This window comes from Plutella xylostella, chromosome 19, assembly GCF_932276165.1.
Source record: "Plutella xylostella chromosome 19, ilPluXylo3.1, whole genome shotgun sequence".
Classification (NCBI taxonomy): Eukaryota; Metazoa; Arthropoda; class Insecta; order Lepidoptera; family Plutellidae; genus Plutella; species Plutella xylostella.
Genome location: NC_063999.1, coordinates 7,992,509 through 8,008,066, shown reverse-complemented (window position 1 = coordinate 8,008,066; position 15,558 = coordinate 7,992,509). Strand labels below are relative to the sequence as shown.

Sequence of the window (15,558 nt, the reverse complement as noted above, 5' to 3'; positions counted from 1 at the left end):
AAGTAACATATCTTTACCATCTTTTACCTGTAATACAGGTAATACCGATCACTCGTATTACCTACAGGACTAGTCAAATTACCTCTTTTTGCAGTGCGTTAAGACGGGTGCGTATCGAGATGTATAAAAACGAAATATATAATATTACATTAATAATAACAATGGAATCAATTATAATGAACGTTATGTATAAATAAGATCGGTGGTAGCTCAGTCGGGTAAGCGCCCGCTTCCCACGCCAGTGATGCAGGTGCGAATTCCGGCGCTGACATGTACCAATGTGTTCCTTTGAATTTAAATACAATTTATGCCATCGCTTTTACGGTGAAAGAAAACATCGTGACGAATCCTGCATATCTACCTATAGATTTAGCACATCTCGATAATATATGAACCCAGCCACCCCCTGTGGACCAGCGTGGTGGGAAATGGTCCAAGCTTAGAAAGGCAGCTTAGACCTTGGAATAGAATATTCACATTGCACAAAGGTCCCATTCGAGAGAGCCAGGTGCAGGTACTTACACCTCCCACAGATAGTAGAATAGAATATAATAGAACATACATCTCTGCAGGAACTCAGCTGGATGCTAAGTGGCCTTAATGCTGCTTGCAACGTGTAGGCCTCCGTATGTACTTGGGCAAGACAAAAGTCATGTAGAATGTTCACATAAAACCGGAGCCGGTGATCGTTCGTGAGACAACTATCGAAGTTGTGCAATAATATGACTACCGGAGGCAGACTATTCGGCTAGGCAGAAGCAACTTCGACAAGAAGGCTGAAAGGCGCATCCAACAGTCTTCAACCATTGCGCCCTGCCAGTTATGAAATATGGTGCAGAGACGTGGACACTGATGGTGGGACTGGTCCACCGATTTAAAGTCACTCAGCGTGCTATGGAGAGAGCTATGCTTAGGGTTTCTCTTATGGATGGTATCAGAAAAGAGGTTATACGTCAGAGGACTAAGGTTACCAACATAGCTGTCAAAATATGCAAGCTTAGGCAGGTAGCCGTTAGTGGCTGGATTCGGAAGACCGAGGACCGAGTGTTGTGGCGCTCCTTGGGAGAGGCCTATGTCCAGCATTGGATGATTATAGGCTGATGATGATAACATGTACATTTCATATTATTATACCAATTAAAATATACTATGATTTAGCATAAAGTTCATAAAATATTCTATCATATCACATAATCTGTTAAATTACACAACACCATCAAAACCTCTAGCAACACAACCTAAAGATAGGTGCAATGACGAGAAAAGCGAGGAGGAGCGGTTAAGTGCATATGTTTATCAAAAGCGACGCGGGGCTACACGGGGAGACGCTCTATGTTTAGGTTTTGGTGCAAGGAGTTTTGACTGCGTTATTATTATTGGTGCTATGTAGGGAGACGCTTAGCTGACCAACATGTGCACCTAACCGCACCTATCTTTATATTTTGGTGCTCGGTGTTTTGCCGGTGTTGTGTAATTCAGCACAGATTATGTCATATTATAGTATATTTTATGAATTTTACATAAAATGAACAGTATACAAATTGGATATTATACCTTATGAAAATATAGATGTTATAGGTAAGGTTTATCATATGTTGTGAACGTTATTAGTGTGAAATGAAACATTTTGTTTTATACGTCGCAATACGGACCCCACAATGCTACTTAGAGAATTCCATACTATATTCTTATTTTTTTATACATACTGTCGTTCTTTCTTTCGTTCCATTATCTATCCAAATATTTCTGCCGTACATACCTGTCTAAGTTTGCGTTTCCCACACAGTCTTTTTAAAAAATTGCAGTGGATTGATTCTTTCATTTCCATTGTATACAGTTCTTTCATTGCCGTGGAAGTTTGTTTCATTGCCGTGGGCCTTTGTTTCATTGCCGTGGACGCTTGTTTCATTGCCGTGAACGCATGTTTCATCGCCGTGGCACGAAATTTTTAATCATCCGTATCTCATTCAGTTTTTAACTTATCTGCTACCCATTTAGTAAGAACACTAACATTAACAAAAACTTTAATAAAAGCATTTTTCTAATATAAAAAACCTTAAGATAAAAAAGTCCACGGAAATGAAGATTTTTTAGGACTTGTTGAAATCCACCCACAAGTGACTTGACTAATGGTTAAAGTTGACCACGGATCAAAAAACTCCGCCTAAGTAGTCCAACAAACCCGACTGTCAGATGTTTTCAAACTGCCCGAAGACTAGGCTTTACGACTGCTGCCGAAATAGCAACGGGACCCACGGCTTAAAGTGCCGTCCGAAGCACCGAAGTGCCCAGAAAACAATTACTTGAAACGGTCACCCATCCAATGAGTGACAGTACAATGTGTTGCTTAACTTCAATTAGGTAGGCTTAACTTGAATTAGCCGGAAAATCTATTTAATTTATTATAAACGAAAATAACTTGCTAGATCAATATGCTCACATGTAAAATAGGTCTCAGTATATATAACCTACCTTTATAAAACAAGCTAAATCTTTCTACGCACACAACACAACACAGCATAACAAAAGTCATCCGACATAAAAATTGGACGCTGTTACGCAGAAAGGGCTCAACCTACCTATACCTAGTTATGAGAAGTTGACGTTTAAAGTTACATAAAAGTATGGTTTTTCATAGTTTTTCATAAGTACACAATTTTCTCCGAGAAGAAAACCGATTTTTATTTGACCCTGATTTTATCCGCTAGATTAAACTTCTACATCGATAGTAAATTTCAGTTTAAGTTGTTGATTGAGTCCTTTTAGCGTAAGAGCGTCCGAATGAAAAGCTAAGCCACATCTTGTCACAGCTGAGCTGGATAATCCAGGGCTTACACGGCAGACTGAGGCGGGTAAGCCTTACACTTCAACCTTGCTTTGACGGTTCAGATACAGAAATACAATACTTGATAGAATCTGTAAATCTGGTGTGGTAGGTACGTGAAGTTAAAATGAGCAAAAGTTTTCTCTTTTGCTTAGGAGCGGTGGTAGCTCAGTCGGGTGAACGCCCACTTCTCACGCAAGAGATGCGGGTTCGAATCCCGGTGCTGACATGTATGTACTATGAACTAATGAGTTCTTTTAACTTAAGAACAATGTATACCATCGCTCTTACGGTCAAGGAAAACATCGTGAGGAAACTTGAATACTTATATGCACATCCAGATATGTGAACCCACCAACCCGCAGTGGACCAGTGGTGGGAAATGGGAAATGGTCCAAGCTTAGGAAGGCAGCTTAGACCCTGAGGATATGCACAAAGGTTAGGAGAATAGAATTAGTCTTTTGAAAGAAAGAAAGAAAGACTGATGGATTTAATTAACAGCTAGTACAGTACAGTCATGCACACTGCACAGTAAGTATCGGTCGAGGACGACGTCGACGTCGTCGTAGTATTTTCAATATAAATTCATGGAAACAACGAACATGATCATGCATGATTGATGGTGACAATGGTGACAAAGGGTGTAAAGGCGCCCCATTGACAAGGCGCCCCCACAGCCCACAGGAACGCCATACTTGACAGAATGTAGGACTACGCGCCGCCACTGAACTAGATAAGATAGTGCCCCCTAGCGAAAACATAGTAAATTACGTAGCCCTATTGCTCTTCAATTGCTTCTCTGTTGCATTATTTTACCGCTAGATGGCGATCCATACTTCCTACATAAATAGTTCAGAGACTTTTTCATAGATGGCGTTAAACAACAAAACACAAAGGTTAGAGTTTCTAAAGTATGTTAGAATAAAATGTATTTATTTATTTCAACAAAGTGGTTAAATTAGTCCATTCCAATTTTTCCATTTAAAAATATTCTTACTCACACTTACGGACATATTTTAAAAAGCGGAGTCTCTATTATACCCGTGTACCAATAACATGTTAGCCGAGACTGGGCCAGCCACAGCCAGGCATTAAAATGGACCAAAAAACATTTTAAAATGGACCACTTAACCATATATTTTTTACGCATAAACGTACGAAAACGTCGCTCACAACACCATACTGTAAGTTCAGCCCATCTCTAGTAGTAACTTTATGGCAAGTATGGTATAGGTATAAGTACAAAGAACCTACTTCGTGTAGGTTGGCTGGTAGTAAGTAGCTAGGTAGTCTATATTTTAGAGAATAGGAGACACTTTTATTATTTAAACCACAGTGTACATTACACCAGCGAAAAAAAAGCGATTTAAAAATAAAACGACAACGTAAAACGTAACTAACTTCGTAAACGTTCGGCTCTTTGCAGAGCAGTCTTGGCGCGCATGCGTCCTAGTTTGACGTGTTTTCTGTTGTGAACTGACAGCTGTTCTCTGTCAAATAATCTCGTAACGAAACATCGTTTTATTTACAAAAGTGTTTTCTGATTTTGATTGTTGTAAACTGTAATAATGGAGAGAAACGATAGAAAAGTTAACTCCCGGAACCATTCAATAACAATAGACCGTGATTCCAAGCAAATTTTGCGAAAACTCATACTGGATGGAGCGATAATGTTTTGCAGTAAGTAAAGATTAATTAGTTGCTAATTAAGTTACATTTCACTGTTCATTTATTCAGCTATAGATATTATGGCCGTTGCATTATTTTACGATATTGTTACTGAATTTGAATTAGATTTTTAATGCATTTTAACCCCGTTTACCAGTAAGTCAAGCTATAACCAAAAACCTTCCAAAAACTTTACTTATCTTTATTGTAGGTTCACCTACCTACCTAATTTGAGTTTTATTATTAGATTAAAGTAAATATATATTAAAACATAGAGTAGTAGTTACTACTTCAGAGGTTAGTGGGTCATCTTGTTTGATATCCAAGTAGATATTAAAATCACTTAGCTAATTTAAATAACCTTCTAAAAGTTCTGCTCAAATTACTATTATTATGTACCTAGTTAAAACTATATTGAATATTCTTAAGTTCCATTAAGTTTTATTATTGATTCTATTACTTACTTAGTTGAAGTGGCCTAATTAATTAAATGCATAACTATATTGTTTTAAAATAATAATAACAAACTTTTTTATATTATTTTCACTATGCTGCTATCCTATTTGATTTTGTGCACATTCTCATCATTCAATTTCCATACCAAATACTATTATTGACCAGTTCATTAGACAGACAGTCAGACAATAGGATTATGCTCCTTTTATGAAGATGATTATTGAAAAAAATAAGCCCAGAATACTGAGTTTATACTAACTAAATAATTCAGTGATTCTCAACATGGGCCCTACGAAGTGGATACCTTATGTTTTGAGAAACCCTTCAAAGGCTTACCTGCTAAATAAATAACAATATATATGTATGTAATTACTCTATGTCTTTGTTTTATGAGTAATCATCTAATATACCCAATCACAAAAACTATAATTTAATTCAAGATCATTTTGATATTTTTGATTACCATGCCATACATTATTGAGTTCTTTTGTAAAATATTTTTTTAGTAAATTAAGTCCTGACCTGAGTCCTGAACCCTAAACTTTCTTACCAAAATTGAAAATAAAATGAGACATGACAAAATAAAACGGTAACACGAGCAAGTAAGTAGCGTTGTGCACCGAGCGACAGGGTCATCTGTGAACAGAGTTCACTTGAGTAGACATGAATGCAGCCACTGTCTGTGCGTCGAATATGTGCAACATTGAACTCCTCCTGTGTGTGAATGTAGGCGAATGTTATGTCATGTGTTGCCACACTTGATTAAAGAAAAGTTTTACCAATATTTGAAATGTTATTTAAATCAAATTTTAAAATTATTTTGTACTAACTGGTAGACGTTTGAGAGGCAACTAAATATGATTAGGGTTTGGTAGAAGTCCACTATATTTTACTACTACTTCCGGTCAAGGCAGGGAATAAAGTACTGACTGCCTACAGTCTAGCTTGGATCTATTCTATTCTATCCTATTCATACATCTAGATAATATATGTAGTTACGTATTTTATATTAGGTATATTTGGTAATTATTATTAAGTGACTTGTTTTAATTTTGTAGTAATAGTCTTGTTTTCTTTTTGCACACCTTATAATAAAATTTTCTTGCACCTCCTGTGGGTTGACTGGTAGAAAATGCTTGTAGCATTAAGTCCACCCTTTGTAAACTTATTTTTATATTTGTACAATAAAGGATTAAATAATAAATAATAATATGAACCCACCAACCCACAGTGGACTAGCATGGTGGGAAATGTTCCAACCATAGGAAGGCAGTTTAGACCTTGGGGATATGCACAAAGGTTCCATTCGAGAGAACCAGGAAGGTTTAAGAACCAGCAGGTACTTAAACCTTCACAGAAAATAGAATAGAATCGAATCTCATCGTATCAGTCACACCAACAGCTACAGTCCCAATATCCCCCCATGGATGGAGCTCACTGATAACTCCCGAAGCAGGTACAATCACCCACGGCAGGATGTGAACATCCATACGCTGGTACACTCAGCAACACAAGTGACAGGTAATTGCGAGGGCTGTCATAACATCCGATCATTGGCCGCTCCCGCCGCGTGTCAAATTGTCAGATTATAGCATATCCGCTAAGGAGGCTTCGTAAATGCCCCGCTGGCTGTCTGGACTGAAAACCTTTGCCTCGAAAAAAGTAACGGCACTGTCAGATTGGCGGGATAATTGACACGTGATTTAAATTTAAAACTCGCATTTTTTGTAACCCGGAAAGTATTTATGTATCAGATGAAAAAGATAAAGATAAACGTAACCAAGATATAATCATTATTTTAAATAATATAATATAACATAACATTATAAGTATATAATAAAATGTATAAATGTAGGTATATCTTACTGTTTTAAGTAACGCTAACGAAACCCAAATCAATCTTAATTACTAAACCACAAGATCTGTCTAAAGACATGCGTGTACGCATTGCACGTTATTCCATGCTGTTTTATCTTTATTATTCAAACATGTTGCGACTACAACAATTAGCTAGATATGTCCCCTTAGTGCTTTATAGTAGCCGACTGATATAGGGGTCACAGATTAATATTTGTATCTTGTTATTATGACAGATGTGCCATATTAACCTAGAACTTGTCAGGTATTAGGTAAGTACATAAATCAAAAGTATGCGTCCTTAAATTAAACAAAAATTCATAATGCATTTTTTTATTATGATATGTAAAAAAATATGTATTCTTACTTTGCATCAGCTAATTCAATCATCATTATCCAATTACTCTCATTAGACTGCTATTATTGACATGCATTTTAATTACGATGGCATCGTCATCGTCACGACACTACGATATCAATCAACAGGTAAATAGTTAGAAAAATACTTAATTAGGTAAACTGCACGACCAAAACGAGTTTATCATTTAACATCGCACTGTAGGAGCGTCATCACCGGATGAGGCTATTAGGCTACAAATGTCAGCACTCGTTACACGAGAGAAATATAAAGTATAGTTAAGAACTTAAAAATATATATCAATATATGGGGCTCCTCAATTGTACGTAGGCATTTTAGAAACCAAACATATTTTTTCAAAAGATGATATATTAAAATATCACACTCATCATTGAATTTGATTTGACTGTATTGCTTTCCTCCTGCAATATAGTTATTTCTTCAACTATACATCATGCTTCTATACGTATATGACTGTTAGAATATTTTTTTTCCATCTAAAGCGGGCACAGGATGTGGAGCGGTGGTCAATTTATAAGGAGGCCTTTGCCCAGCAGTGAGACATTACACATGCTACATAAAAAAATTAGGTAAATTTTGTGAAGTCGCTTCTATCCACAAGATGTCTCTTCCTACTCTTTGCCCGATGGGCGCTTGGCACTTCACCGCGCCACTCCACTCGTTCCCACGTGTTGTATCGAGTCAATATTTATATCCGTACGTACGCATCATATTTTATAGAGTGCTTATCCGCTTTATCTGGGTACATTGTTTCAGTGGAGGATGTCACTTATTTGGACTAACACCTTTCCTTTTTTTGTTGTCATTAGGGCCAGTCGTAATAGTATTTTATGGAGCTTATAAGTAGACTAGCTGTTCCTGCGAGCTTCGCTTCGCCTTAAAAAGTTTTCCCGTGGGAATCCCGAGATAAAAAGTAGCCTATGTTCTTTCTCAGGGTCTAGACCATATGTATACCAAATTTCATTTTAATCCGTTCAGTAGTTTTGGCGTGAAAGAGTAACAGACAGACAGACACAGTTACTTTCGCAATTTTAGTTAGGATATATAACTTAGCTGTTCTTGCGATTGTCACTTTGGTGAAAATACCTTATTTCCTGTGATATACCTGCCTATTGCATAAGATCTATTTACTAGACGGTGCTTGAGATATGTATAGTTGAAATTGGAACTAGTAGCACGCTGCATTCATTTAATTAAGTACTATAAAGAAGTGGAGCATCATAATTGCTGATATCCACCGCGTATATTTACCTACCTACTTCACGATTAAATTATCAATTTATCACTTATATCTTATCAGCACACCTGGTACTGTATTCCTGTCTAACTATATATTATCATTATATTACTGCTAACTATTTTTTTTATGATAGAGTGTTGCCCAAATGAATGTGAGTGCATAACGTCATCGTAACGTCACCAATTGTTTCTATTTGACAATCCTCTCTATCTCCAGTTTCAAATAGGTATCATGTTAAAAACCATTGTCCCAATAAACATCAAGAATAAATTTAAAGATAACTATACACAACTGTTTAAGTTTTGTAAAGTCCTACCAATAGAAGAAAAAATTAAGTTGTCAATTTTAAAAGAAGAAAATCATCATATTTCCCAAATAGTTTATAAATCCCGCCCCAAAGCACTTCGAATTTTAACATCAACAAAAAAATGTATCTTGCCTAAATATCGGAATTGCTTTGGGATGAGACATTGGAGATACTTACTGCCCAAAACCATTAATGAATTGCCCCTAGATATGCAAAGTGTATACTTAAATTGTGGTTATAAAAAACAACTGAAGAGATGTTTCATAGAAAAATTATTGTAATCTGTACTGTATTCTTAACTATCTCATTGAATTATGTTAACTTAACTTATAATATTTAATAACTAAATACCTACCATAAGTGATAACTACTAGCTAATTACTAATATACCTACTTGTTAAATAATGCATGTGATATAAAAATATTTTACTATTAAGTAGCTCTTAAACCCTTAATGGATTTCTGCTGCTTGTATTAGGCATATTGTATTTTTTTGTGTAATTTCTTATTCAATAAATAAATGAAATGAATGAAATGTTGTCAAAATATGATTCCCTCCGAAAATTTGTGTCACAACTCGTAATTCTGAACAACTTTTGGAAGTCGCGAGACATCGCGTCTTGTGCTGTAGCCTCATTTATTTATTTATTTATTTATTGGCATCACACAACAGGTACATTACACAACATGAAATAAAAATATATAAGTTCAAGCTTAAAACTAGTAATGGTGTGTTGACAGCATGCTAAGTTTCTTTAAAAAAGTGAACGAATGACTTAAAACTAGTTACAAATTAAACACAAAAGAATAGCCTCATGTAGCCACTCGGCACCGTAACTTGAGCTCCATTCTTGGTTTTGGATGATTTGGCCACATTCGTGTTAAAGTGAAACGAGTTGCCAGGATCGTGGCTTCTAGATTTCCGAAAACTATAACAGTAGTTAGTGTTGAGAATAACAATATTTATAAACTGTAAGTTTTGTTTTGTTGAACAAGAACACGTGTAAAATATACTTAATGAAAATAATGGGTAGAAATATGTTATATGTTTGGTTCATTTTGTTAATAAGTAATAAGAAGTAAGGGAAATAGGTAAGTACGGTTTTAACTTTTTGGTCCCAAGAGTTGAATGTAACGAGATCGCGATAATTTAATTTTGTTAGTATTATCATAGAAAAAAAGACTCTTTTTTGTCTATGGCATTATGGTTGACAATAGACATATTATAGTGCCACAAACTTATCTGTTCCGGTGACAGCTCACGTAAATGTGTAATATTTCTTCATTCTATAAGAATTTAAGTTTGCCAGTAGTTAGTAATTCGCTCTTGTGGTTTCAATAAACCCATCTAATCTATATCAATGTATAATTCATTAGTATATAATGAGATATGGATCAATTTAGTTCGCTCTCACCGGAACAGATAAGTTTGTCGCACTGTACAAAAATTGAATACCTCTAGAATTAGCAACTTCTCATTATAAAAGTTAAGTACCGGAAGTAATACTTAGCACTGTTTTCCTTGCCGTTTTTCTTACCTTATCTACAATAGAATATGCTACGTGCACTAGTAAGAAAATTACATCTTATTGAATGTGTGAAAGAAATTCTCATAGTCAACTAAGTAGGTATGTAGATGAAATTAAATCTTTACTTTCCCACTCTTTGTCAGGCCTAGAATTGTTTAATTACCTAACTACTGCTAGACCTACTTAGTCACAACCAAAAGTTAAATTTGTAAAAAAGTATAAATAAATATACCTACAATCTTCAGATTGTTTGGTTGTTGCTTGTGAGAGGTGCATGTTTAGCAGTCAATTAAACTTGATCATGAAAATGAAATTGAAGCCAGTGACAATAACTGTAACCTCTATTTAGCAGAAAATGTCACTGCACATTTTCCGAAAATGATCGCGAAATAGATAAAGTTAGAAAGTTATTGGACATCATGTCAACAAGAGTATAAGAGAACACGCATTCCACTACATTGGTCCCAATTGTGTTCACATTCCCGCCATCGCAACTCATAGCTCTAAATCTAAATGATACCATCCGGGATCAGAATTGTGGGCGAATATGATTTGCCATATTGAATTACTTGCCTATTCGTTAGTCACCCAATTAGACCTACTTCGAGGTGACAATTGACTACAGGAAATACACAATATATGCGTACATTAATTGCAATTGAAATCTATTGTATCTCTTCGGAAGTCTGGATAGTCTCATAAACTCAACATAGGTACCAAGTTAGACTACGTCTGCTACGCTAAAAAATATATGAAGTCACTCCTTGTATATCCCTATTCTCGCTATAGGTACCTCTTTCTGGTCAGAGTTTACTGTAAAAGAAAAACAAAAACCAAAAAGGAGTTGAGCTCAAATGAACATACTTATTTAAAACAATGAACCATAACTTCTCATCTTCATCCTTTGCAGAATCTTAAATGCAACCCATAAAACATACTCAAAGCCAGCTGAATTAATGCTCATTCATTTGTTGTCTGACTGAAAACTATAATTCATTTCAATTCATCCAAGGCGGTCCGGCAAATCTTTAATTTGGATCTACCTGCTTTGATGCAAGCGTCTTTCCAGTGATATACTCTATGGAGTTACCTTCTCCATCTTCCTCTGCATAAAGTGAATTTTCGCTTGCACAATCTACATCGTTTGAAATATTACTCTCTCGCCTCTGAGACTTATGTCGATCTGTAAGATACGATCACAGTCGTATGGTGTCGGTGTATAGTATTAAGAAAGCATAAATCTTCAACAGGCACTAATTATTCTTTATGTTGAAGAAGATTTGTGCCGTGTCGGGTTTTTATTTCATTAGACTGTAAGATAGCGATTGAGCTTGATTTATGGATCTTGATAACACACTCGGATCATTAAGACTGGCGCTTCCCCCTTTTTTAATGACACACGAAATGAAAGCTTCGCCATACGCCATCTGTCTGACAAAAAGTTTTGTGTCTTTACTTGAAGCTTAAAAAAATGTCGCTAGGGTTTTCGTTTCCATTCCACCACCCTTTTAACTCAGAGTGCTTTGTTTTGAAGAGCCGAAGGGCTTCGACGGGTATCAGTTGTCGAGTTTCCCTCTTCCCACAAAGACTGAATGCCGGTCACAAATTAGTGGGGGCACGGATGCAATAATTTCAAGCTTCCTCTGCCTATCACAGAGTACCCTCAATAACAGCGTATTAAGTTCAATCTGCTGCTGTGAATAGCAGTGAAAAGTGCAGTAAACAGTGGCTAAATATGCCTTCGGTGATTTACCATAACGCGCCATGAAGCTAGTTAAGGGCGGTTATAAATAACTACATACTACTTTATGCAAGTAATCACGAGATCGAGACCAAAAGCGAAGCATACATTTACGAAGATGCTTATAAAAAATGTATACAAAATACAATACAAGTGAAGTGAGTATTTAATGAGGATGCAGTCATAATAATAAATGTCGAGGCAGATACAGACACACCCCGCCGCCTCCGCAAGTGAAAGATTAAAATTAAACATTACTTATGCACGGGCCGCCGAGTCACGAAGCATACTTGATACTTTATAATGTCCTTCAAGCACTTAAAAAACATTTTCGACCTCAAAAGTCCACACATAGATCTGATGTTATTTTAGTTTCTTTTAGTGCCTGAAATCCCAAATCGATTTACCTTTGGAGTGATTCATCCAAATTAGAAAGTATCCAATACGTCTGATACATCCATAACCATTATTAATCACTCTCATTACGCATATGCAATAACATAATTAATATCAGACGATAATGATAAACAATCGGTGCCTAATTAATTATGCATGTTGTTGCTTGGTTGCCTGATTAACTACTATGTCATTGTCAATGTCAATGGCAGACTTCGGTAATTCGATCAAAAATCCAACATCTTTATTGGGAGTTTCTTGTACCTTCTCTATTAGGATTTTATTCGAAAGTTGTTTAAAGTGAGCTCGTAGGGTGTGACTTGTGAGACACAAATTGATTTATTATTGCACTTCCATTGATAGCAGTTTCTGATAGAACATGAGTTGTGTTGATAGTTTTTGATCTATCACAGGCGTGAGTGCAGAAATAATTTAAATATTCTGCCATTGAATAGACGACCGAATGGCGTAGTGGTTAGTGACCCTGACTACTGAGCCGATGGTCCCGGGTTCGATTCCCGGCTGGGGCAGATATTTGTTTAAACACTGATATTTGTTCTCGGGTCTTGGATGTGCCCGTAAAATGGCAATAGGCCCGCCCCCTATTACATTGGGACTAACATAACACTGGCGAAAAGTGGGTGCAGCAATGCTCCTCTGCCTACCCCGCAAGGGAGTACATTAGTACAAGGCGTGAGTGCGTGTTTTTTTTTTTTTAATAAACCGATACAACATACCTTGAAATGCTTTGGCTAAGATTTTAAGGCGGTAGAAAAAATATCTACTTTGTATAAATTCAGATACAGCTATATCAAAAAATTTAAGCTACTTTGTAGTACGCAATTTCCTACTCACATTATTCACATTGTATAAAGAAAGAAGATACTTTGCCCGAGTTTTAATGTTGTCTTTTAACAACAGCCGTAAGCTGCCATGAAGAAACCGGCCTAATTTACGACCCTTTTTATTATTGTGTGAATGGAAATGTTGAATTAGATCAGGATGCTTATTGTGGTATTTACGCTGTCATTTATTTTGTTACCTCCAGGCTCTCGGGGATTACTGATGCGGTATTAAGTAGTAATTTTGTTGGTTTAGGACAACCCCGTGAAAAGAATCCTGATGGTCACACATTCCTTGTCGAAATTAGAGGCTTATAACCAGCTATTGTTGGAAGAGCCAAAGCCGACTTGACAGGCAGTGATAAAATGCCGATGGCTTAATTATAAGATGCGGCGAAAACGACGTGGAGACGTAACTGCAAGAAGCAGTTATGAAGACAAATCGTGTTAAAGCAAACAGAATGAATGGTTTTATCGCCTGTTGAGAGCTACTGGCGGCACAATTAAAGCGAGCCAGTGGTATGATTAATAAGTAACTTTTAATTGAACAATTAAGACTTATACTTGGAAACAACTGTACGTACCCCTGCGTAAAAGCAATTTCTTCTGGCATGTTGATGGATCTCTGCAACTGTAAATGTAGTACTATAATGATTCTAGATTTACAGCTGAAGTATTTACCCTGCGGGTTATGGCCGGGTTTCTAATGAGAAACTATAATGCGGTGTAAATATATGAACATAGTGTTAACCTGGTAGTAAACATTGGCGTGCATCAGTTGACAACGAAGTTAGGCCTGGGTCTCCTATTTACGCCGCAGGTCGTGTCCAGCGTCACGCCGTAGGCCGCGTCACGATGCTCACTATAGAAATGTACTGATGCGGTCTCCCTCACACGCCGACGTTTGGCGCGTAGATGTAGTGAGCATCGTGACGCGGCCTACGGCGTGACGTTGGACACGACCTACGGCGTAAATAGGAGACCCGGGGGTAACGTAACCTTTCATTTCCATAGCTAAAAGAAAGTATAGTATCGGTATGGTATTGTTGTTGTAATTTATGTAAATCCGCTTGTGTGTCTGATTGCACATGGGTTATTTCTATTTCTATTGTACTATTTTAAGCTGCAGGTGCGTACCTCTGATGTGAGCGTTCTTGTTTCTCCTGGACATTGGTAAGTGTTTCACGCTCTCACATTCCTGTTTACTTCCATTATAGTTTAAATGGTGTCTGAATTTAACAACCACATCTCTTTTCGGTTATTGTTTTCAGTTTCTAGGCTAATCACTCATATAAGTAAATTTTTTTGGTCTTCGTCTGCACCTATATTTCTTTTGATTTATTAAATATATTCTACTTTATCCTTGAACAATTTTGTTTTGAAATGAATTTAAATCTTGTGGGCCATGATATATTCCAAAACCAATAAGTTCCAGATCCGTTCTCCCGCCATGGCGGGGTCAATGAGCCATCAGCTGCATTAGTAAGGAATGCCACAAACACTTACTCCATAGCGGTTTAGGGCTTAAACTATAAAATACTTAGTCTGATTATGTATTTAAGAACTTTTTATTTTATTATTATTGGTATTTAGACGTTTTTAAGATTTTCAAAAACGTTATTCTGAAAATTTTAAAATAGGTTTCCCTTAATTTAAAATAATGTATCTTTTATCAAAAATAAACTTGAAAGTTTTTAAGGACGTCGTACAATTCTTAAGCCTTTCCACGCTGTTTCCGTTAGTTTCTTAGCATAATCGGGGCCTGGGGTCCAAACAGCAGCTCCATTCATGCAGCAGTCGTTTGTTTTATTGGAAACCCGCGACTACTAATAAATTAAATTACGAGGAGAATTTGAACTTGCCGGATTGTGTTTACTGTAAACTGAGAGCCTTTACATCGTTTTTGGGAGAATTTGTTTTTTTTCTTACATTGGTTGCTTTGAAAAACTGTTGCCTTCAAATTAAGAGAAAGTGATCAGATCTCGTCCGATGTACGAATATCTTTAGTTTGTTTACTATTATGTCTCAAAGGGGGTCTTATTACATAGATTATCAACGTTGTCGTTCAACACTTGAGTAAACTATATCAATAGGTTTTGCTCGTAAATATACATAACCAAGAATTTAATTCCTATTTAACGATAATCCAGCCAATCACTGTGCTGCAATCCATAGTAAAGTACTGCTTAACTTGAAGCTTAACTCAGGTGTGAAAACTGTGAACACAGTTGGACCTACAGAGTTGCTCAGGAAACCAGTGTTTGAACAACTGGGGTAGACAGAATGTACTTCCTAAAGTACTCATTGGAATGAGTTACG

The 15,558-nt window shown here is 36.5% G+C and overlaps 1 protein-coding gene across 1 annotated transcript in view; it reads left to right on the top strand.

Moving 5' to 3' along the window:
• Positions 1-4,243: 4,243 nt before the first annotated feature.
• Positions 4,244-15,558, top strand: part of LOC105387945 (putative phosphatidate phosphatase) — a 52,924-nt gene continuing 41,609 nt past the window's right edge. The window contains exon 1 of the mRNA XM_048627955.1: positions 4,244-4,504. Within this exon, the coding sequence (XP_048483912.1) occupies positions 4,393-4,504 (112 nt within the window). The 5' untranslated portion in view covers positions 4,244-4,392. The remainder of the gene's footprint in view (positions 4,505-15,558) is intronic.